We start from the raw sequence: 24,617 nt of genomic DNA, 5'->3' as shown, positions 1-24,617 counted from the left end.
AGGTTTTCTTCAACTGAAAGTAACGTAACAATTGCAGAAATTAAAAGAACTAAAAGACAAAAGAAAGAGCCACTAAGTCCTCTACTGAAGCTGACAAACCCAAGTATAACTCATCCATTCTCAGATGCATGTCCAACTTCACTGTTCACCATTTCCTGTGAAAAACCAACAAAGTAGGGTGTCAGAACCGAAATTCTGAGCACAACTGCTTCTAAAGAAACCAGGTGAGAGAAAGAACATAGATAAGATTTCATACAGTGATTTGAGTGAGTGCAGATATAAAATTTTGCAACATTCAAATATCTATAACTACCAACAATTGCATGTGCTTACTAGTCAAGAATAGTAAAACAGTACATATATCAGGAACTAAATAATTAAGCATTGCAGCATGATTTCACAAAGTAAATCATATGCTACCACCAAATGATGTCATGATCAGGGTTACCGGAAGCGCCTAGCTAAAAGGGGAAGCGCGCTTCGGAATCGCGAAACGTCGCGCTTCCGAAGCGTGGGGGGAAGCGTCCCCTTTTTTGGGAAGCGTGCTTCCCTTTAATGGGGGACGTGTTTCCCTTTAATGGGGGACGCGCTTCCCTTTAATGGGAAGCACGCTTCCCATCACGCTTCTCCCACGCTTCCCCCTCGCTTCCCCTGTTTTTCAACTTTTTTGTATTTTTTATTTTTATTTTTTTCGCTTCCCCCTCGCTTCTGAGTCGCTTCCAAGACGCTTCCTAGGTCGCTTCCGAGACACTTCCCGAATCGGTCCTAAGTGGTCCCACGCTTCCCCGCTTCCTAAAATTTTGAAAGTGCCTCGCTTCCCGCTTCCACTTCCTGTATCGTTTCCCGCTCCCGCTTCCTCAACTAGCAACCATGGTCATGATATCAAGAATGATTCAAACATGCATAATCTAATGCATAACAGAAAAATGCATGATTATGTGCAATGCATGATTTCTTCTGTTATCTTTCATTTAGGTTTCATCTTTCCATGCCCTATTAGATGCACACATCCTTAAATTCCTCTCTTTAATTACAGTTGCCCGCGGATACACCAAACGGGTAAAAACCCCGAGGTCAAGTAGGTTCCCAGGGTAGCTTAACACACAATTTGTATTTTATTACTGGGTTCCAACTTAGCCCTCGACCGATATCAGGAAACAACACCATCAATCGGAACATTAGACCTCCACATCTAATGTCGGGGACACAAGGGACACCTCACGCCCACAAGTGTCACTTCCTTGGTACCATAAACTCACATCTGTGACTAACACACCACTCCCGGGTAAAGTGGCAGGCTCTCCCTAAAACCGTGGCCAGGAGAAAAACCTCAATATCGGGTTCAGGGGCAACAACGCACACGGAGTTTTTGTATCCTCACAGTCTCCCCAAGACCGGATATCTAAAATTCTCATACTCCAGATGAGATATCCCAGAATGTATATTACACTGTTTTTATTCATTATATTTTTAATTAAGTCCATTTCTTTAAGTTTGCCACACATATGCAAAAGTAAAGTGAAAACCCCGCATCCTCCCTTGCAGGGACCCATTCGGGACTCCAGCCCGTATAAACCATTAGAACAGTGTTGTAATGTGCCAAACCATCTTATGTGGTTTAAGTGATGCCTTTAAAAACATATGTAAAAGAAAACCAAACCCACGGCTCTCTAGGCCGGTGATGGTCCAATTAGGCCATCGGTGCATCGCATAATAAAACCAAGTAGTGTTTCATTTATAACACTAAGTCAAAATGCCAAACAACATATATATTCATGCAAATATAAACCCAAACATATGCATGTCATAATTCATTCATATGCATTTTCAATATGTGTGTGTTACCTACATCACATATGGGTCTTAACCAATTCATGGTTTCTTTAAGTGTGTGAGTGTACATGTACCATTTCACATATAAATCAAGTGTACATGTTCAAGAGGACTTACTAATAATTGAATCATGCTCACACTCATGCGTACCATAGTCATAACAATCAAGTGAAAGCATAATTCTCCACGACAAGTGTTTCCAAATGCACATCCATATATGCCAATCTAACCATGGACATAAAACAACAACATTCACAAGCATGGTTTCAAAGCTTCATACGCAAGGATTCACATATTTATACCAAATGTACGTTGTCATTCTTTGATTAATTTTATTATATCATGTGAACACCCATGCATGTAAATTTCAAGCAATAAAGCATTAGTTTCATGATTGCTCATGCCCGTGAAAAACAACTAGACAACGATATCCAAATCAAGCATAACAATCAAGTCTAAGCATATTAGCATTTTCATTCACCTGTATGCAAAGAGCGAGGTCTAACACGATTAGCTAGCATTCTGAAAAAAATTAAAGTGCTAAGCTAAGCTTCCATATGAGCCATACTATGCATGAACAAGGATTCAATCAACCCGTCATTTGTCCACAAGCATGGACAGTTAAGGAAATGACATTTATCATATTTTCCTTTGAAAAAATATAATCCAGCACCATTCGGCTGGGCTTGGCAGGGTTCCACACAACCCATGATCTTATGCTCTTCTTCCCCTCAATACTTATAACGAAACAACAAGACTAAGATTGTCAAAAACTGCACAATGGTCGTTATAACTGGTTCTTACGCTAGTCAAAATAGACATTTCAGCTAGCAATTCCTTTGTCATTAAAAGATCAGCAATCAAATTACTGCATCAACAACAGTTAAAAAGAAAACATCCACAATTCAAACAACACTTCACAGCTAGTACTCCTAAATCAGTTGAATTTCTTTCCTCTCCCTTTTCAACTGATGGAAAGCTTTTTCAACAAGTTCAAATGAAGTTTAAGAGAATATAAACAATATTTTTGAAACTTTGACTTTAGTATGATAAGAGGTGTGCTTCCAAGTAAGTTCCAAGAGTGTATTTTACAACTACTTAATTTGTTGTAAAAAGAAAAGATGCATGGTTGGCAACAGTATTGCAAGAAACCAAAAATGCAATGCAAGCATAATAGTTTTTCTTTAATATTGTCACTTAGTATAAAGCCATTGATCTAGCCTACTGTAGTCAAATGTAAAAGAATTCTATGCATAAAACGATTTACAGCTCATTAACAAAAATATACCCAACAACACGTTGGATTTTAAGGATAGCACAAATTCCAAATTTAATGGAAATCAACAAAAATTTCCTATATGCAGGCCATCAGACAACCCCGTTTTCCCCCTTTCAAAATACAAGCATAGACACTATGTCCCAAAAAAAACAGTAAGTGCATAAACGAACAGTAATAGGAAAGACAGGTAATGATTCAACCCGAAATAATTGAGTAGCAACAGGTCTGTAAATAGCTATCAACGATCCAAAGATTTAAAGATTTACATAGATGGATTTAAGCGATTTGGCTAACAGAAATTCCGCCATTTAAGTTATATCCTGCCAACTTATTAAAATCATTCAAGAACCTCCAGCTTGAGACTTCACCTTTCTTTTTCTCATCTTATGCATGTTCACGGTATCGATTTAGGGCTGCGCTCTAAATTTTTCTTTTCTTTCCAAATCGGTTACCCGACCACCGAAAACCCCTTGCCACCCTTTTTAAAAACGAAAAAATACATGCATCGATGGGGTTTCCTATGGACAATGTCTCAAATCACACACAGTGGGGTTTTCGGAAGCCATAACCCCCACCCCACCTTCGGGTTAGGGTTATACACGAAAACCCCCAAATCTGGGTCGTAACCACCGAAAAACCCGATACCCTTACCACCTAAGGATTTTTCGGCAGCCAAGAACCCCCACCTCTCAAATCGCAACCCGAAATCGAACTCAGGTTCGATCCCCCACCCAAAATCCAAGAAGCACCGTACCTCGAGAAGACTTTTCCGGCGATCTTTCCGGCGATCTTTCCGGCGATCGGAGGCTGGAAATGCGAAGGTCGAGCTGCTGGCGTCGCTCCACGCAGCTGCCGTGACAGAGGGTGCTTGCCGTGGTCTGTGGTGGCCAAAACTTGCCGGCGACTTCCAAATCCACCGGCGCGCGCACCGACTGAGAGAGAGACGAGGGACGAGAGATGGGGGACAGAGTGGAGAGAGAGAGGCGAGTGAAGAGGGAAAACCCCTCTTCTCCACTCCTTTTATCGGCCCAGACTCCCCCTCCTCTGCCGAGATGGGCGCGGGGTCGTTACGCTCTGCGTAACCCCCCTGCCCCCCCTTACTGTTTTTGTTTTCAGATTCTTGAAACAAGAATCGTGCGGCACGATTCTGTTTCAAGCTTTCCTTTAAAAGCTGGACTCGGGTCCGGGTCCGATCCTGCGACCCGCGACGCTGGGTCCATTTTAATAATGGACCCGGTTTCGCCCATGAGTGTCGGATCCTTAGTTGGATCCGTGGATCCAATTGTGGGTCCGACCCTATATACTAAAATTTATATTTTTTTCTTTCTTATAAATACTATTAATCATTTATTTAATTAATAATTAATATTATAAGCAAAATTTAACACCCCCATTGGTGGGTTAGTTACGGATTCTTTTATGGATCCGATTATGGTAACGGATCCGAGGCCCAAAATTAGAAAAATACCCATATTCTTAAACGAATAAAATATCAAAAATTGAGGTTATTACACATCCATATACACTTCTTCATTAAGATCACCATTTAAGAAGGCATTTTTAACATCCATTTAAAAAATGTTCCAATTTTTAATAGATGCAATAGTAATAAGACACCTAACTGTAACCATTCGGGCTACAGGGGCAAAGGTTTCTTCGTAATCAATTCCATACTCTTGCTCATACCCTTTTGCAACTAAACGAGCTTTATACCTTTCTAGAGAACCGTCGCTCTTAGTTTTAACTTTAAAGACCCATCGGCAGCCTATAGGTTTCTTTCCTATAGGTAGAGTTTGGAAATCCCAAGTTTCTGCCCTTTTAAGGGCATCAAGTTCACTTTGCATGGCTTCTTGTCATTCTATACATTTTTTAGCTTCAAAATTTCTTGGTTCAAAATAAGAGTGAATGACACTAAGACAAGCCCTATATCGGGGTGAAAAAGAATCAAAAGAGACAAAACGAGTTGGTGGTCTTCTATTCCTTTCAAATCTTCTATGGTCAAGAATAGGAGTAAGCTCACTATATTGATCAAGAGCACTTCTAAAGGTGTCTTGGTTTCTACGAGAGTAGGTTATTGGCTCACTTGGAACTCTACTTTCTTGTTCATTGAGTGAGTTATGTTCACCAATATCTCCATCATTTTCCTCATCATGGTTTAATGATACATCATCATCACTAGATATATCATCATTACTAGACAATAAGTCGAATAAGAAAGAGTAATCAAAATTTTTTTGTTGAGAAACATTTTTTTCAAAACCACTCTCATTTTCTAAAAAAATTACATTTCTAGAGATATATAGCTTATCATCTCGAAGGTCATAACAACAAAAACCTTTTTGAGTTTCGGAATGACCAAGAAAGGCACAAGGAATAGCCTTGGGAGAGAGCTTGTCATTCTTATCCGTAAGTATGAAACACTTACATCCAAAAACTCTTAACCTATTATAATCAGGTTCAAGCTTATGTAATACCTCAAAGGGAGATATTTTTCCTAATATCGTAGATGGTAAGCGATTTATCAAATAAACAGAAGCAAGAGCTGCTTCAGCCCAAAAGTTTTTAGGAATATTTTGAGATATAAGAAGGGTCCTAGTGGTCTCAATAATGTGCCTATGTTTTCTTTCAGCCAACCCATTTTGTTGACGCGTTTTAGGACAAGACCTTTGGTGAACAATTCCATGATCATCAAGATATACCTTAAATTGATTGGACAGATATTATTCCCCAGAGTCACTTCTAAAAATCTTTATGTTACTGTTGAATTGATTCTTAATCATTGAATGAAAATTTTTAAAACATGAAAACACTTCATGTTTAAACCTATGTCACAGGGATTTGGCTAGGAGGGTGCCGCATCGACGCGACTCGACGCGGGTGCGGGTGCGGCACCGGGTGCGGTCAACCCGAACCTGGGTGCGTTGACCGCACCCAGGATCATTAAGGTCCATTTTTTTAAAAAAAAAATTGCCCAAATGGGCTTCGAAATTTTTTTAAAAAAAATTATGCAACTGACAGGATCATTAAGGTCCATTAATACTATTTTGCAGCTGTCAGCTGCTGACAGCTGCAAAAAAAAAAAAAACCCTATTCCCCCGATCCCTTTTATATATATATATATATATATATATATATATATATATATATATATATATATATATATATATATATATATATATATATATATATATATATATATATATTACATTTTTGCCCCTGACGCACCCCCGCACCCTGGTTTTTTGGAAGTGCCGAATCCCCGCACCCGCACCCGCACCCATGTGACATAGGTTTAAACTTAAGAAAATATATCCACGAATATCTGGAAAAATCATCCACAAATATTACGTAATAAGAAAAACCTCCTTTTGAAACAACAGGTGCAGGTCCCCAAACATCTGAATGAACAATTTCGAAAGTTTTAGAAGAGAACATAGTTCTTTGCTCAAAAGGTAAACTTTAATTTTGAAAGGTAATCTGATTTTTGGAATAAAAAACTCTTGAGTTTCAAAATTACCTATTCCTTTAATTTCAAGAGAGGTTCCATCCGCAGTGGAGACATAAGATGGGGAACCTTTTTTCGAGTAATCGGAAAGTGAGAAAATGTTTGGGGACATATGAAAGGATGCACCGGAGTCCAAAAGCCAAGAGATTTTACCTGGAGAGGAAGAAGTGGATACGACCGCACCAGAGGTAGATCCCTTGAGGAGAGGTTGAAGAGCTTCCACTATTTGATTTATAGAGAGGGTCCCACTCGAAGATGCCTCCTTCTTTTGCGGTTCACCAGTGGTAGCCATGGCTAGGAGCTTCTTCCATTTGGGACATACGGGTTTGATATGCCCCAGTTCTTTACAAAAATGACAAATAATTTTGCTATAGTCCATTTTTCCTCTTTGACCACCATTTTCACCTTGATTTTGAAATTTAAAGTGAGGGGGACGATAGGTTCTTACATTGTTTTAGGTTCTTACATTGTTTCCGGGTCTTGATACGGCATTGACCTCACTATTTTCTTTAATATTACAAGGGATCGCAAGAACATTTGGTCCTTGTTTACATAAATTCATACGAGTCTCTTCACCACTTAATTTGGTGAGAACATCTTCAAGAGAAGGGGGAGAAAAAAAGGAAAGAAGAGATGACCTTATTTGCTCAAATTCGGGCCTTAGCCCATTCAAAAAGTTGAAGAACCGATCTTCTTCAAGTTGCTTGTGACGGAGCTCAATTGCCTCTCCACTCCATTTTGGTTCAAGCATTGCAAGCTCATCCCAAATAGAGGAAAGATCGGCAAAGTATTCCCTAATCATCATTTCACCTTGAGTAAGGGAGATAGACTTCTTTTTAAGATAATACTTATGAGATAGATCCCTTGATGTGTACATTTTTTCAAGATAATGCCAAGCTTCCGATGCCTTTTTGAATTTAATAATGTTGGCATTAATCTTGGTTTCTACGGATGAGAAAAACCATGAAAGAATCTTGAAATTCTTCATTTCCCATTCATCGTGCTTCTTGGAGTATTCTTCAAGGGCTTTGGTTCTTTCTTCTCCCTTGATTTCGCTTCCATTTACCACGGTAATCTTGGGTTCCGGTTCCGGAATTGTACCAAGTACATATCCCCATAGGCCCTTCCCTTTTATATGAGCCTCCATATTTCCGGCCCAAACATGATAGTTGGACCCATTTAATTTGAACCCAAGAGCAAAATGAGACTCTTTTTCGTCCATTAGAGAGTAAAGAGGGAGGGAGAAAGGCGTACCAACACAATATTTTCAACACCAACTTTGCACAAGATTCTTCTAAAATATTTGAGAAGAAAGATCCACCACTTGAAATTTCAAAGATCGGAAGGCACATTTTTCGAGGCACTCGAAAAAAGGAGAATCCCACGATCTTCAATAATCAACCTGGCTCCGATACCATGTAAAGTTGTCTATGACAAGACAATACACATACGAGCACAAATACTTTAGAAAAGATGTGCACGAAGGCACTCTCACAACACTTGAACAAAATACGCAAAAGCGTAAAAATAATAAACATGCACTATGACATGTATTTTATAGAAAGAACAAATTGCTTGAGACTCTCAAGCTTAGGGATTACAAGGGAGAACACCCCTATTTATACAAGTGCCAAAAGGTGCAAAAGGGGGGGCTCCCAAAGGAGTCGTTGGGGGGGCCCAACGACTCTATTGGGGGACCCCCAATGCACTTTAATAAATAACAAAAAAGAAAAAGAAAAAGTAAAAAGAATTACAAGAAAATAAAAAAGAAAAATTACAACATATTCCAAATGAAATATGCGCAAAACAGTGAAATTACAAGAATACCCTTTTCGGGTAAAAATATATAAATATATATATTTATATATAGAGAGATATATGTACATATAATATATTGTATGTAAATGTATCTCTATTCATATAAATATATATATTTATATTTCCAATAATGAATTTTAGGAGACACATTTTAACAGAGCATACACAACACAATAATCTCAAGAGAGAAGTTAGAGAAGTCTCTTTCCTTGCAATCATGATCTTTGGAGAATAGTTTGGAGAAGTCTCTTTTAGAGATGTCTTACACAATCCCAAGAGCTATAGGCTTTGATACCATGTAATGAAACAAGCGAAAATACAAAAAGTATCCCAATAAGGATCAACACAAATACAAGAGAACTGCACAAGCACTAATTCACCAAAAGATAATACAAAGTGAGAACAATCTCAAGAGCATAACAAATGCACACAATAGCCTCTATAAGCATACATAATAGCCACTATGAGTACACAACAACAACAACAACTACGCCTTCATCCCAAAACAATTGGGGTCGGCGATATGAACCAAAAACGAAAATCATTCTGGGTATTTCACATGAATCTTTCTCCTCCAATCATTTCTATCCAATGCCATGTCCTCGATGAGGTTCAAAGCATTCATATCCTTTCCTATCATCTCCATCCAAGTCTTCTTAGGCCTACCCCGACCTCTTTTAACTAATATATTTTCCCATTTTCCATCCTTCTAACTAGAGCATCATTAGGCCTTCGCCGAATATGTCCAAACCACCGTAAACGATTCTCTCTCATCTTATTTTTAATGGATGCAACACCTACCTTCTTACGTATCTCCTTGTTTCGAATCTTATCTTTTATTGTATTTCCACACATCCATCTAAGCATATGCATCTCAGCTACACACAACACTAATATTATGTAATTTCACTAATGAAATGCATAGAAAAGCATTGGGTTACACAATAGGGGAGTGCCCTATTTATTAACAAAAAGGAGGTAAAGGGGGCAGCCCAACGACTAGTTGGGGCTGTCTCAACAGTCATATATAGTACATGATTTTACAAAAATAAAAATAATAAAAGACTAACAATGACCCCCTAGTGGGTCTACCCTACAACTATGGGAAATGACTGAAATACCCCTGATGGGTATTTCAGTTTACACACAGAATATATATATATATATATATATATATATATATATATATATATATATATATATATATATATATATATATATATATATATATATATTAACACTAAGCATCACGTTAGAGTAGTCTCTCTTTCTCCCTCTTTCTCAGTCTCTCTAACTCTCTTTATGAGGACCATGAAAGGGGAGGAGAAGGGTTGGTTCCTTGAAAAAGAACCCTAGTTTCTAGGTTTTAATGGGGATTTTGGGGGCTTTTTTGTTGTTTAGTTTAGAAGCTCAATGAGGCATTTTGTTATGCTTCACATCATGTGGGATTGTTTGAGGCATTCTGATATTTATACTTGTTAGTTGCTGCATGTTAATGATTAATGAATGAAAAATTTATAATTTTTTGCATAGTTTGTAAATTTTGTAATCTTTTGCATACACATGTCCTCGTGTCCTATTTTTGAAAATTTTCTTGAACGTGTATCCGAATCACATATCTGTATCCTCCTGTGTCTTTGTGACAGCTTTGATTAATGGAAACAACACTTGGAGGACAATCTTGCCATAAATAGATTGTTTGAGTTTTTGGTTATGTCACAGTGACGTCTAAATGACTTTGCACTGCGTATGACGTGTTGAACATGAAGTCCGACACATCATTAATGGAAATAACACTTGGAGGACAATATTACCATAATTGGATTGTTTGAGTTTTTTGTTATGTCGCAGCGACATGTCTAAATGGCTTTGCGCCGCAGATGACATGCTCAAACACGAAGTTCGACACGTTTTGGCACATGACATGCCTATGACACGGTCCAAAACGAGTCAAACTCTGTGTCCAGCTCATTTTATATCCAAATGATCCTTGAAAAAATAAATTTCCTTTGAGTGGGGCCTCCAACGTCTCCTTCAAGGAGAGAGAGGGATGACATGTTATGATATTTTCCTAGTAATGATGGTTTTCTAACATGCAATGACAGCCACCTTTTTTTTATTTTTTCATCTCACATCATTTTACAAGGGAGGGTTCTCGATTGTAGAGCATAAAACACACTCATCTCACTTACAAATATTGCAACAATTCCCTCACATGTTGGAATTATAAAATATTTTTATAAGTGCATAATACAAAACAAAAAAAAAACTTTTTAAGTGAGAACTAGACTAGAGGACCACCATAAGTGGGCCTCGATTGATGGCCCTTCGATCGAAGAAGTGTAAGATAAGTCAGAACACAGTGAATAGCATAGCCTAAGGTAAGGGCTCAAAGAAAAGTTTTTGCAGCTACCTTTTTTTGGAAAGTTGTGCCAAAGCTATCCCAAACATCTCCCCGAGTTGTCGAACAAGTGTCACCTGCTCTACTTTGTAACTGGTTGTAAGCTGCACAACAAAGACTTTGGTGAGTAACATTGCCAACATATATTCTTAAAAAGCCTTCTTTCTGGTTCTCCACAGTTTGACAAGAACAGATACTCGAACAAGATTGCATCAATTGTATCTACGATCTTGTTGGAATCTCATGATGCAAGTTGTTTTGACTCAATCTAACCTCATAGATGTCCTCATCATGGTTGCCAGTTGAGGAAGCGATACGGGAAGCGGGAGCGGGAAGCGAGGCACTTTCAAAATTTTAGGAAGCGGGGAAGCGTGGGACCACTTAGGAGCGATTCGGGAAGTGTCTCGGAAGTGACCTAGGAAGCGTCTCGGAAGTGTCTCGGAAGCGAGGGGGAAGCGAAAAAAAATAAAAATAAAAAATACAAAAAAATTAAAAAAACAGGAGAAGCGAGGGGGAAGCGTGGGGGAAGCGTGATGGGAAGCGCACTTCCCATTAAAGGGAAGTGCGTCCCCCATTAAAGGGAAACGTGTCCCCCATTAAAGGGAAGCACGCTTCCCAAAAAAAGGGGACGCTTCCCCCCACGCTTCGGAAGTGCGACGTTTCGCGCTTCCCCTTTTAGCTAGGCGCTTCCGGTAACCTTGGTCCTCATCATGCTCAATTTAGTGGGAAATGATTCTTGATCATGTTTTTTCGATAAAAAAACATTTTTAGTCGAAAAATCAGTGCATTTACAACAGTCCATTTTTGCATAGCCAGAAAACCTGTACACAGGTCAGATTCCGATGATTCAAAAGCCAATTCCCACTAAAATCAGCATGTAGATCACATCCATGGTGTGATTTGGACCAAAACTAACAAAAAAATAAAAATAGTCTTCTAAGTTGTTTGCACATACAAAGTATTATTATTATTATATATATATAGATAGATAGATAGAGAGAGAGAGAGTAACTGCCTACCACCAGCCTATCGGGCTTTTGAAGGGTTTTTTTCATGTTTTCCTTAAATTTGACTGTACAGATGTGTTCTATATGCTTGATTTTATGCGAATCGACTCTTGGATCCTTTGATTCTGACACACAGGTAGGTTTTTGTACTATTTAAAAACCGATGGTCTAAAATTTTCCTAGATATTCAAGGCTTAAAAAATCATGTTTTTTATCGAAAGAACATGATCCAAGTGTCCTTTCCTGGGTTATATTTTGCAAATAACAACCTGAAAACACCCATTTGCTCATAGCAGGCCAGAAAAGTGGTAGGCAGCTGCCACTTTTCCTACATTCACACACACACCAAGTGTTGATGCGTCATGATTTTTAAGTTTGACCAAATCAGTGTCAATTTACGAGTCATGTGCAAGTACGTACTCGTATCTTCGTTAAATGGGTTTTTGGCCAACTGTGTGTACATGGTCGCACAAATGCAATGCCAACCTGTTCGATGCACATTAACAGCATTTGAGCATTTAATATAGCATGTCCATTGCTAATGCTACATTGACTATCCAATGACTATTATTAAACCAGAGTCACAAATATCACAGAGTTTTTGAAAATCTCACTATTTTATCGTGATAATTTTGTAAGATTTTCAAAATATCGCCTGTTTTGAATATCTCACAATATTATTGCAATTATTCACAAATTTATCGTGGTTTATAATCCAAACACGCTCAAAAAATTTATTAAAAGCAAGGCATTTAATATTCACTTTCTAAAAATATAAAAAAACTTTTTAGAAGCAAGGTCATTTAATGCCCACTTTCTAAAAAAACTTCAAAGAGTGTTGCTGATGTAGATGACTCCAAGTGAACGCTTTTGAAGTTTCAAATTGAATGTAGAAAACAAAAGGGGAACCATCCCTTTAAATAGTGGTGGGAGGGGCGCTCCTTGCCCATCATCGATATTGGACTATTTTTTGTGTCCCTTTTTAGTTTCTACTTTATGTTGTTATGACTTATAGAAAAGCACTTATTTCACTTTCCTTTCAATATGAGATTATTTTTGTGTATATTATTTATAAAAATATAATATTTTATAACCATCCATACCAATGTGTATTTATCAGAGTTGTCAGTCGAGGAAGTGAGAGCGGAAAGCAATTCGCGAAGCGGAAGCGGGAAGCGAAAAGCGAGGCACTTCTAAAAATTTAGGAAGCTAGAAGCGCAGGACGACTTAAAAGCGAACCGGGAATTGTCTCTGAAACAAGAAGGGAAGCGAACCGAAAGCAAACCAAAAGTGAAGAGGAAACAAAGTGGGAAGCGACCTAGGATTCAAGTGGGAAGCGAATAGGAATTAGGTTTTCTCGATATTGGGCAAAAAAAAATTGTTAAAGGCTCAAAGCCCCCCCAAAAAAGAAAAGTCACTTCCTGATGTTGGGAAGTGAGTGGGAAGCGAGTGGAAAGCAAGTGAAAACGAGCGGGAAGCGAGCGGGAGAGCGAATGGGAAGTGCAATGGGAAGCACACTTCCCCATAATGGGAAACATGCTTCCCATTTAAAAGCGTCACTTCCCCGCGCATTTTGGAAATGATGTGTTTCACACTTCCAAAACGCGTTTCGGGGAAGCGTGCTTCCCTGAGTCCTATAGTGTTTTCGGTAACTCTGGTATTTATTCTTAATTTTTTACAATATTTTATTACATATTTAATATGATATTTTTTTAAAATCGATATTTACCTCAAAAAAGCATGAATTTTGAAAATCTCCTAAGATATTTCATTGCCGAGAAATTCCCGATAATGATATTTGTGACTATGTATTAAACATTTTTTTGGGTTATATTTTATTAGGTTAAATGCCATTTTCTCATGCACATGCACATTAAGAAGCGTATCCATTAGGATATTATGGTGTCAGGAATGGAAAGATTTTGTTCATACTCTATCTTCTTACTTTTGTGCTTACTTCTTTGGGTTTTATTTGGCAGATGGTATCTGAACGTCAACGTATTGAAGCTTCTCCCATTCCAACTGTTGATAATCCCCCTCCACCTCCTTCATACGAAGAGGCTAATGGTGTATTTACTTCTGCAGCTTATGATAGATCAACTGAAAATACGACCTATTTCTTGGGAGAGGTAAAAGTTTGTGTTGCTTGAACTGATAACTTCATCAGCTTTAGCTCTTCAATGGTGTTTTTGACTTCTGCATGGAGATTAAATCCTTTTGGACTTTCTATTGGCAGGTTATGCATCCACATCAAGCTGAATCTGATATCGAGCTTAGTTTGTCTGTTGGGGAATATGTTGTTGTTCGGAAGGTTTTTCTTTTAACCCTTTTCCTAACATTTATTAACAGGTTTGAGTAGCTATTTTGATGAGTCTCGTTTATCTAAGATTTTCATTCAGGATGAAAAATCAAACTCACACAAGCTTATCATGAGTTCTAATTATTTTGGAGAATAGTTATTAACTGTTGGCCTGCATATTGTGTTTGCCTATACTGTTAAATGTGAATTATCAAACTAGTGAACCACATAATGCGCACACTTGCATGCATTGTTTGTTAGCATGCTAGCAAATTAATACATGTAAATGTGTTCCTGTTTTTGAATCTGAGATTACATGATCCATCTAAGGTTCTTGATTGGTGATAGGCATAAAATGATCTACTTTGCTCTACATGTTTGAAGAAGATGCTGTCGCCAAAAAAAAAACCCATCCATGCCTCGCCATTTTCTGTCATTTCTGGTTTATCTTTCTCCCAGTTCGGTCCATTCTGTTGAGGAACTATATGCATTGAAGCCTTGGGTAATGAAAGAAAAAAATGATAAGACATACTTTTGGACCTCTTTCACTATAGGGCTGTAATCTGTTAACATTGGGTCTTGGATTTCAAGCTTGTGGCTCAAAGTGGATACAAGCTCTTGTGTATGTTGGCCATAAACAAAACATATGCAGTAAAAAAGTTCAATGTTTCCAAACTGTCATCTTTAGAGTTGGAATTTCCAAGGTTATTTCTTTGGGCTTCTATAGAATGTATTAAACTTCATAAGTTGGGGCTAGCAATCGCCAATATTTACCCTATTTCTGCAGATCTCAGTTCTTTGTCACAACACCATTTTGTTATGGGGGTATAGGTCATGAGTATTGATGATCAAATACCATTGAGCTTGATGTATATTTCTGCATTTTTAGATTTTCAAACTTTAAAGAAAAATTCTATTGAACTTCTTCATTGTAATCTAAAAGATATTACAAAGTTAAATCAATGGTTCTTGAGCTTATCAAGAAAAACTGTGAATTATTACTGTAGAATTTGAGGAGGTTGTCCAACTCCAAACATCAAATGGAATTGATAGTCTTTTTTAATGATTTTTTATGTTGAAAAGAAAACCACTGACTCTTTCTGAAGTTGCACTCAGCTCAGATAGGGCACAATTTGTTACATTTTATTAGTTGTTAACATGCTAGCATTCTTGATGTTACAAATTTTCTTGTATATTATGATGAAAGTAAAGTTCATGCCAAATTAATTTCCTATGATCTGAATTTCTTCCGATTGATGGTGGTAGATAATGTTGATGGATGTTGTTATGATCTGGACCTTATATAAACATTTTTCCTTGTCCAGATAATTCAGTGCCTGTCACCTTGTATCTGCTGCTTTGTTGTTGGTCATTCACTTTTCTTTATTATTCATCATGTTCTCTTAAACCAGATACCTTGCATTTTGTGAAATCTATTAGATTTACAAGCCTCTTGGACTACCTCATTGTAAGTCGTCTTAGTTCCAATCAAATATTTATTAAAACCGCCTTGTATTATCTTCATAATGGTAATGACGATGGTCAAATCCTCAATTATAGTGTGGCGTTCTGGGACAGTTTGTTCAGGAATTCCTATATAATTCAGAAGTACTTGATTCCATAAATATCTCAAAAAGTTTGTCTCTAATTTGTCAGTGGCATCTGCAATGTAACGTTATAACTGTGCAGAGATGAGCAGCCTTGATATGCTAACTTTAATACTTTACCACTTCAAATATGGTATTGTGTTCGCCTTTTTTTTTAGTGTGAAAATATGGTGTTCTGTTTATCGTAGCTGTGTCTTATTTTTGTTGAGCTGCTGCCAGGTATCTAATAATGGATGGGCTGAGGGTGAGTGCAAGGGGAGAGCTGGTTGGTTCCCTTTTGAATATGTTGAAAAACGGGAACGTGTTCTTGCAAGCAAGATGGCTGAAGTCTTTTAGGGTTTTCCCTGTTGGCATTGGGCAGCAATCAAAACCTAAATATATTTCTGTTGCATGTGTTTACAGGAGAGATGGCACATTAGTCATACAAAGAGGGATACTGTTCTGGTGTAAGTTTTCTCTCTCTCTCTCATATCGGTACCCCTATGTACCTCCGAGTCTGGTGGCCATGAAACACTTGTAATGCCGGTGTCCTGCTCAACTTCACCATATAAATGTTGATTAAATTATTGTTTTCAACAAATTAGATTAGATATCTTCTTTTTGCTGAGCAAGCGGCGTGTAGCATATGGTGGTTTACTGCTCTATCGGTCATTGTGTTTCTCGTAGGCGGAAATTAAAGGGAAAAAAGTATGGTGCCACCAAACCTCAATTATGCTTTCCCTTTTTGAACCTTGTTCAAGCCCACTGCAGGCTGCCTCAAGGATGTAGCATTGATCCAGTCAACACAAGTTTTGTGTATCACTGAAGCCAAATTCCCTGCTTTGAATTCCCTGTCCTGGTTTTGGGCATGTTTGCAATCTTGTATGCCACTTTTTTCACTTAGAATACTAGCCTGTTGATCATTTTCCCCAAGGGTCTTTTGTCTAGATACTTACTCATCAGAGTAGACTCCATTTTTTACATGAGAAAATGAGATCTCTCTCTCTCTCTCTCTCTCTCTCTCTCTCTCTCTCTATATATATATATATATATATATATATATATATATATATATATATATATATAGAGAGAGAGAGAGAGAGAGAGAGAGAGAGAGAGTATCAGCAGCAGTGAGGCTCATTTGTTTCATTTCCATGGAAAGAAAAGGTCCTTCATAAGAAAGGGTTTGTCTTTTTAGAAAATCATGTCAGCTCAGCCTTTTCATGAGAATGCTCATATAGCAGGAGATATGGAAGGATTCGCACATGAAAAGTAGGTGGAAAATTTTTTGTTCACTTATGGTTATAGGATATTTTACCACCATAATGTTTTGATGTTTGTTTCTTTCATGGTTGGAAAGGGATGCCATCTCCTCAAATTTTCATGAAAATTGCATTTCAATCATTGCATGGATGAAGGATGCCCAAGGGACCCCTGACAGTATTACCTTCAGGGGGTATTCTTGACCTGATCCCATCATCACCTATGCACCAATCCAGACTTATAATTTTCAAAAGAACTCCTTGGTGGATGGAATTTTCTCTAGTTCATATCTATTTAAGCCATTTCAACAACCAGAGGTTCATTGATCCAGTGGGTTAATCTTTCAGTTTTTGGTTTGTAACAAAGCTATAGACACTAATCAAAGGATCACTTTTTTAAGAAATTTTCCATTTAGGGTCCCAATATTGAAAAATAACCATCTCTTAGAAGGATATTTTAACCTTCTAGGGCATGAACCTTTTGTGAAAAATAGGGAGAATATTTTCCATCCGTTGATTTTGTTTAGGAGTCCGTGAGCCACGTTTCCCTATGGATTCCCCATAGGGACCTCTTGGCAAGTTATCATGCAGCTATGCTGCTGATGACCATCCATCTCAACATTTCTCGAGATGGCCGTCATACTTATCTGGAGAAATGCCAAGATGAGTGGCTGTAAAGCCAGTCGCTGATGTGAACACATTTCAAAATGAGAGTGCATGTGTGCCTCCATTTTATACAGTTGGTACAAGGCTTTTGAACATGATGTTCTGCATTGATTCGGTTATAGTGGGAAGGGGACACGGAAGTGCAAGGTTTTTGAAAGGGTAATTTCCTGATACATGCCCACCTTTTATCTCATATTCCATGTCAGATACAACATTTTCTGAAATTCCCGTTACAGACCAAACTTTTCTTACCAATGTCCAAAAACCATGAGTTACATTTCCGTTGGGAACATGTACAAGTGTAAGAAGTTTTTACTTTTGCCCTTGGCTACAAAAAAACACATGATTTCCCTTGGAAACAAATAAAGATAAAGCAACTGCGCCTACTGAGCACAACAGAAAGAGGAGTGACATGGACAGTGGAGAAAGGGAAATAGTGGAGCATTTTCAACATTTCAAGATATGTAATAAGCTTTTATTTTGACTTTAACTGGAAAACACATTTTTTGCCTTTGAAACAAATGAAAATAATGGTGCACAATAAAAAAAGAAAAGTGACATGGACAGTGGAGAAGGTAAAGCAATGAAGGGCATTTTCGATAGGTTAAAATAATATCAGGTTAAGTGATAGAGTTTACAGTTCCCTCTTTGACAAAAGTTTGGTCTACATCAGAAAAGATCAGGTAAAAGGTGTGTTCCAATCAGGGCATTACCCCTTTTGAAACCTTCTTCAGTGCATCCCAAAGTAAACACGCTGCAACAACTTGTGAAAATGGGCTTTCAATGCAAATACATTTGGTTCACATCCTCAAAAACATCCGTTCGGATTTCTGTACAAAACCACATCCAAGTCTGAATCTGACCCATTTGAAATCAAAACCGACCCGATTATAAAATTTCAGGCACATTTTCCTACCAAATCCAAGTAAATGATTCAGATCGATTGGATATCTGTCTCAAATGCAAACAATTGAATCTAAAGCCAAATGTTGACATACTTCTCATCCTTTTATAAGCAATCCTACGATTCATATCAAGTTGTTAGGTACTCAACATACAACCCAAAAGCCCAGAATGATTGCCGGGGTTTCAGGATTATCCCTTATTCTGAATGAGTACTGAATTTGATGCAAATGAATGCAGATATATACGAATATGAATACAAAATGATATAAATGGATGCACAAGCATGTAAAATAAGAGATTTGTTTTATCCTGCCTACATACATGATATTTGTAGATAAAAACAAATTTTTTTTTTAAAATGCCCCATTGTAACTGGGAAAAAAGAATTTGAACATTATTGAAGAAAATTTGAGGAATTACAAAGAATAAGACAAATGATTTAAATATAAAAAATTTTCAAATGTTGAGCATTGATGGGATCTGGCAGTTCCATTCCGTCGGCATTGATGAGCCGATATTAATTGCAGTGTAATATCTCTTTGACAACATAGGGATCTTCCCAATTTGGTGACCACTTGCCAAGTGGGCGGTGCTTGAGATAAGCCATTGATTTGAGCACTAGATCGTTGACTCAGAATTTTCTTTCAATGATAGATTTTGCATATTGTCTAGCTATCCGCTGACGATATGATTGAGTGTGCTCTGCTGCTCTGAGCATTCTTTCATCGAACAAATCAAGTTGTACTAGCCGATGTTGCTGATACTGATCAAGAGGTATTCTAGAAGTGATGCAAATTTCAGAGCAGGTTTTTAAACATGTAGATGCAGTACTACTTCAGTTTCGTAGACAAGTTCTGATAGAGTAGCATTAGTTGAAGTTCGAATGATGGTTCTGTATGCCCACAATGCATCATGAATCTTCTCATGCCAGTCACGGCCTGTCTCCAAAGTTCGCTCTAGGATTTGAATCAGAATTTTATTGGTGGCCTCTGCCTGACCATTCCCTTGGGGATAATAAGGAGCGGAGAAATGATGATGAAATTCAAACTTTGAGCAGAATGTTCTCATTCTCTCATTCTTGAAATGGCTGCAATTGTCTAAGACAATGTCATGCGGTATGTTAAAACGACATAGGATATTCTCGTGAATGAATGACACCACATGTCTACCTTCTACTGTGCGTAGAGTGACAGTTTCTACTCATTTAGTGAAATATTCTGTTGCGGCAAGAAAATATTTGTGGTCATTTGAAAAAGAAGGAGTGATAGGGCCAACAACATCAAAGGCCCACGTACAAAATGGCCAAAGAGAGACGACAGATTGCAAATCCAAGTAAATGATTCAGATCGATTGGATATTTGTCCCAAATGCAAATAATTGAATCTAAAGCCAAATGTTGACATACTTCCCATCCTTTCATAAGCAATCCTACGATCCATATCAGGTTGTTAGGTACTCAACATACAAACCGAAAGCCTAGAGTGATTAAGGTTCAAATGGTTACACAAGTGATTGTAATAGACTAACACGTTCTGCAACCAACATCCTCGGCAATCCACTCTGGACAGTTCTCACCAAGGCTTCAACTCACTCCAAGTATCCTTTTTCATCTATTGCAACTTTCACTTTAGTCAAGTAGCCCGCCCTCAAGCCCAAATTACACAGGAAATATATTTATAGATTTCATGCCTTATTAATAACAATATAAAAGATGGAAACTATACCAGCAATTTTTATGCATTGCATACGCCTGTATGATTTTTCCTTAGAATTAAACTACTTGATTGATCCACTGTGAATGTGACTTTGATACCCATGGTTAGATACTTAACCGATATTGTCAAAAAGTCCGATAAGCTGTGCAAAGTTAAGCCCTTAAACCAACAAAATCCGAAACACAAGCCTCTGGTTCGGAGAATGAGCAGGGTGTTGGGTCCGTCGAGGGTTTTCCGGCGAGGCGGCATACCAGACGGCGTCACTGTATGGCAGTGACCCTGCAAAAAACAAAACAGAAGAAAAACAGTAGACATCGTACCTGATGCTGCCATTTACGGAGGTCGCCGGAGTTGGTCGCCGGAATTTCTGCTCAGCCGGACTGCAGCCCTTCACGAGCCCAGGCTACCAGATGCAGTCGGTGAGTAGACCTTCGATCTCCTTTTCCACACACAGGGTCGCTCATGATACCCTGTACATATATATGCATAAGGTGGGAACGGTTACGCACCGTTCCCCTTTATCTCATGTTGATTTATCGGCATGATCATCCCTCAATGGGGATGTATCCACATTGTGGATAACCACCACGTTAATCGTGGTGGTTAATCCAACATTCTCCCACTTGATCCGATGATAAATCTTTTTAACCAGAAAACCTTATGAAAATAACTTGATGAATAGAATGACCTTTATATTCTATTCTAAAGGTCCTTAGTTGAATCTCTAATCCTTATGAGATTAACAACAACCATAATGAGAATCAAAAGACTGAAAGTGATCACTTTATTTACATGCATATGTCAAAAAGAGTTTAACAATCCCATCCTCATTACATGTTCGGAATATAATCCCGGGGCTAGCCCTTTAGTAAGAGGATCAGCGATCATCTCTTTGGTACCAATATTGACAATATGCACTAAATGATTCTCCGTCCTTTCTTTAATAACAAAATACTTCAATTCCATATGCTTGCATGACGTAGTACTTTTGTTGTTGTTCGAAAAGGACACTGCAGCTTCATTATCACAGTAGACCTTCAGTGGCTTCCCAATGGAATCGACCACCTTTAACTGTGATATGAAGTTCTTTAACCATATAGCCTGCGAAGTAGTCTCGTACAATACAATGAATTCTGCCTCCATGGTGTGGGCAGCAGTGGTCGTCTGCTTTCCACTCCTCCAAGAGATCGCTCCCCCAGCAAGTAAGAAGACGTACCCAGTAGTAGACTTTCTACTATCAAGGCATCCTCTTAAATCAGCATCTGAGTAGCCAATGACCTCGAGGTGATCAACTTTATGATACGTTAACATATAGTCTTTTGTCCCTTGCAAGTACCGCAAGACTTTCTTGGCAGCCTTTCAATGGGGTAAACCTGGATTAGACTGAAATTTGTCAAGTACCCCTACTGCAAAAGAAATATCTGGTCGAGAACATGTCTGCGCATACTGCAAGCTGCCAACAACTGATGCATATGGATAAGCACTCATCTGTGCTTTGTCAATATCGTTCTGTGGACAATCCTTTAGGCTCAGCTTGTCACCTTTTTATATGGGTGTAGAAATAGAAGAACAATTCTCCATCCCATATCGCTTTAACACCTTTTCTATATAGGATCTTTGGGAGAGGCCTAGAAACCCTTTTGCTCGGTCTCGATGAATCTCAATGCCAAGAACATAAGCAGCCTCACCCATATCTTTCATATCAAAATGTGATGCAAGAAACTGTTTTGTCTCTGAAAGTAACTTCATATCGTTGGTTGCAAGTAAGATGTCATCCACATACAACATCAATATAATGAACTTACTCCCACTTTCCTTAAGGTATATACATTGATCAATAATGTTTTCTGTAAACCCGAAAGTCACAATGACTTGGGAAAATTTAATATACCATTGTCGGGAGGCCTGTTTAAGTCCATATATTGATTTGTTAAGCTTACAAACCAAACGATCATTTTCAGAGAAACCAAGAGGTTGTTCCATGTATACTTCTTCATTCAGATCCCCGTTGAGGAACGCTGTTTTCACATCCATCTGATGTAGCTCTAAGTCATAATGAGCTACGAGGGCCAGAATAATCCTCATTGACTCCTTAGTTGAGACAGGAGAGAATGTCTCATTATAGTCAATGTCCTCCATCTGGTTGAATCCTTTAGCAACCAATCTTGCTTTATGTCTCTCTATGTTACCTTTGGAGTCTTTCTTGGTCTTAAAGACCCATTTACACCCTACGGGCTTTACTCTTTTAGGTAACGTGACAAGATCACACACTTGATTTTTAGCCATAGAGTCTAACTCTTCTTTCATGGCTTCAATCCAGTGCAAAGATTGTTTGCTTTCAACAGCTTCCATAAAATTCAACGGGTCATCATTCATATCTATGAAATCACCAGGCTCCTGAAGGTACACCACATAATCAGGATGTATGGCAGATCTCCTAATCCTTGTGGATCTCCAAACAGGTCGTTCCTCAGGCTCAGATGGAACCTGATCATTCTGTTCGTGCTCTTCCGCATTGTCCACAATAGGTTCACTTTGGATTTGTGCATTAACAATCGAATGATCAACCACACCATCATTAGGAAGAACAATATGGTATCTTTCGATGTTTTCCTTAACAGGTGATGAAACTGAATCCTGTATTTCCTCAAAACCAATGCTTTGAAGTGCACTTAATCCTACTGAACCATCTTCTAGGAATTTAGCCTTATCTGTTTCAACAATTTGTGGTGAGTGAGATGGGCAATAAAACCTGTACCCTTTTGATCTTTCTAGATAACCAATGAAATATCCACTGGTTGTTCTTGGATCAAAGGCTTTAATGTGGGGGTTATACAGTTTAGCCTCTGCAGGACATCCCCAAATATGCATATAAGACAGTGATGGTTTCCTACCTGTCCACAACTCGTAAGGAGTTTTAGGCACAGATTTCGTAGAAACCTTATTCAAAATATGCACAGTTGTCCTTAAGGCTTCACCCCACAACTTTATGGGAAGTGTTGAATAATTCAACATAGCCCTGACCATTTCTTTAAGCGTACGGTTTCTCCTTTCAGCTACACCATTCTGATAGACACTACCAGGCATGGTATATTGAGGCACAATGCCTTTCTCTTTAAGAAATCGCGCTAATGATCCTTCCCTTTGCCCCATCTCAGTAAACCTACCATAATATTTGCCACCTCTATCAGACCTGACTATTTTAATAACCTTATCGGTTTGTTTCTCTACTTCTTTCTTAAATTCTTTAAACATCTGAAAAACATCAGATTTTTCGAAAATCAAGTAGAGATACATATACCGAGAATAGTCAGCAATAAAGGTGATGAAATATTTTTCGCCTGTGTAACATGGGGAAAACGGTCCACATACATCCGTATGGACTATTTCTAATATCTTACTACTGCGTTTGGCACCCTCTTTATATGTGTTTGTATGCTTAGCCTTTATGCAATCAACACATGGGTCATTGTCTGTAAAATCTAGAGATTGCAAGATCCCTTCATTTATCAGTCTCTTTATTCTCTTTTCAGAGATATGACCCAACCTTCGATGCCAAAGCATGTAAGATTTATCATCTGTCATGCTACGTTTATTTTCAACCAATGCGTATTCAGAAGTCAAAGACTCCTGAGTTTGGATCTTCACATTCAATCTATATAAACCATCATAAACAGATGCAGAACCAATTTCAATTGAATTTCTGAATATGAACAATTTGGAATTTTCAAACTTAAAACAATATCCAAATTTATCCAACTTTGAAATTGAAATTAAGTTTCTACTATACGATGGAATATAAAAGACATCATGAAGATCTAAAACTACGCTCGTATTCAGAGTAATCCTGCAGGTTCCAACACCCTTCACATGTGAACGCATCTTGTTTCCCGAATAGATGCTTTTCTCATGCATTGTTGGTTCCCTTCTGCTCAGGAACAACTGTAGACAGTTGGAAATATGAACAGTAGCACCAGAATCAATCCACCAGCTATTTTCAGGAATTTGTAATAAATTACATTCATGAGAAACAAATGACAAATTACCTCTCTTTTCCAACCACTTCTTGTACTTTATGCAATCTGCCTTTATGTGTCCCTTCTTCTTGCAAAAGAAGCACTTTATGGGAGCAGAGTTGGATTGCTTATCTTGGGATGACTTATCCCCAGTTGGTTTCTTCCTAGCATTTCTCTTAAATGCATTCTTCCTTGGTCCTACTTTGGACGTATGAGAAGTCATATGTGCACTCTGCACCTTCTCACCTTTCATCCTCTCTTCTTCTTCAACACACTTGGACATGAGTTCATTAAATGTCCATTCATCATTATGTGTGTTGTACG

General features: G+C 38.1%; 1 protein-coding gene across 2 annotated transcripts in view; it reads left to right on the top strand.

Moving 5' to 3' along the window:
* LOC149836003 (SH3 domain-containing protein 2-like) overlaps nucleotides 1-16,360 on the top strand; it is an 80,179-nt gene extending 63,819 nt beyond the window's left edge. The window contains exons 8-10 of one of the 2 annotated variants that reach the window (XM_090008909.1): nucleotides 13,823-13,972; nucleotides 14,080-14,154; nucleotides 15,969-16,360. In XM_090008909.1, coding sequence (XP_089865035.1) covers nucleotides 13,823-13,972; nucleotides 14,080-14,154; nucleotides 15,969-16,085 — 342 coding nt within the window. In that variant the 3' untranslated portion in view covers nucleotides 16,086-16,360. Of the gene's footprint in view, nucleotides 1-13,822; nucleotides 13,973-14,079; nucleotides 14,155-15,467; nucleotides 15,768-15,968 lie in introns of those variants that run through there. The other variant, XM_090008910.1, reaches the window with a different exon arrangement.
* Nucleotides 16,361-24,617: the final 8,257 nt, after the last annotated feature.

The sequence above is a fragment of the Nuphar pumila genome, chromosome 6, assembly GCF_984573655.1.
Source record: "Nuphar pumila chromosome 6, dmNupPumi1.hap1.1, whole genome shotgun sequence".
NCBI lineage: Eukaryota > Viridiplantae > Streptophyta > Magnoliopsida > Nymphaeales > Nymphaeaceae > Nuphar > Nuphar pumila.
This window is presented reverse-complemented; position numbering and strand designations above follow the sequence as displayed.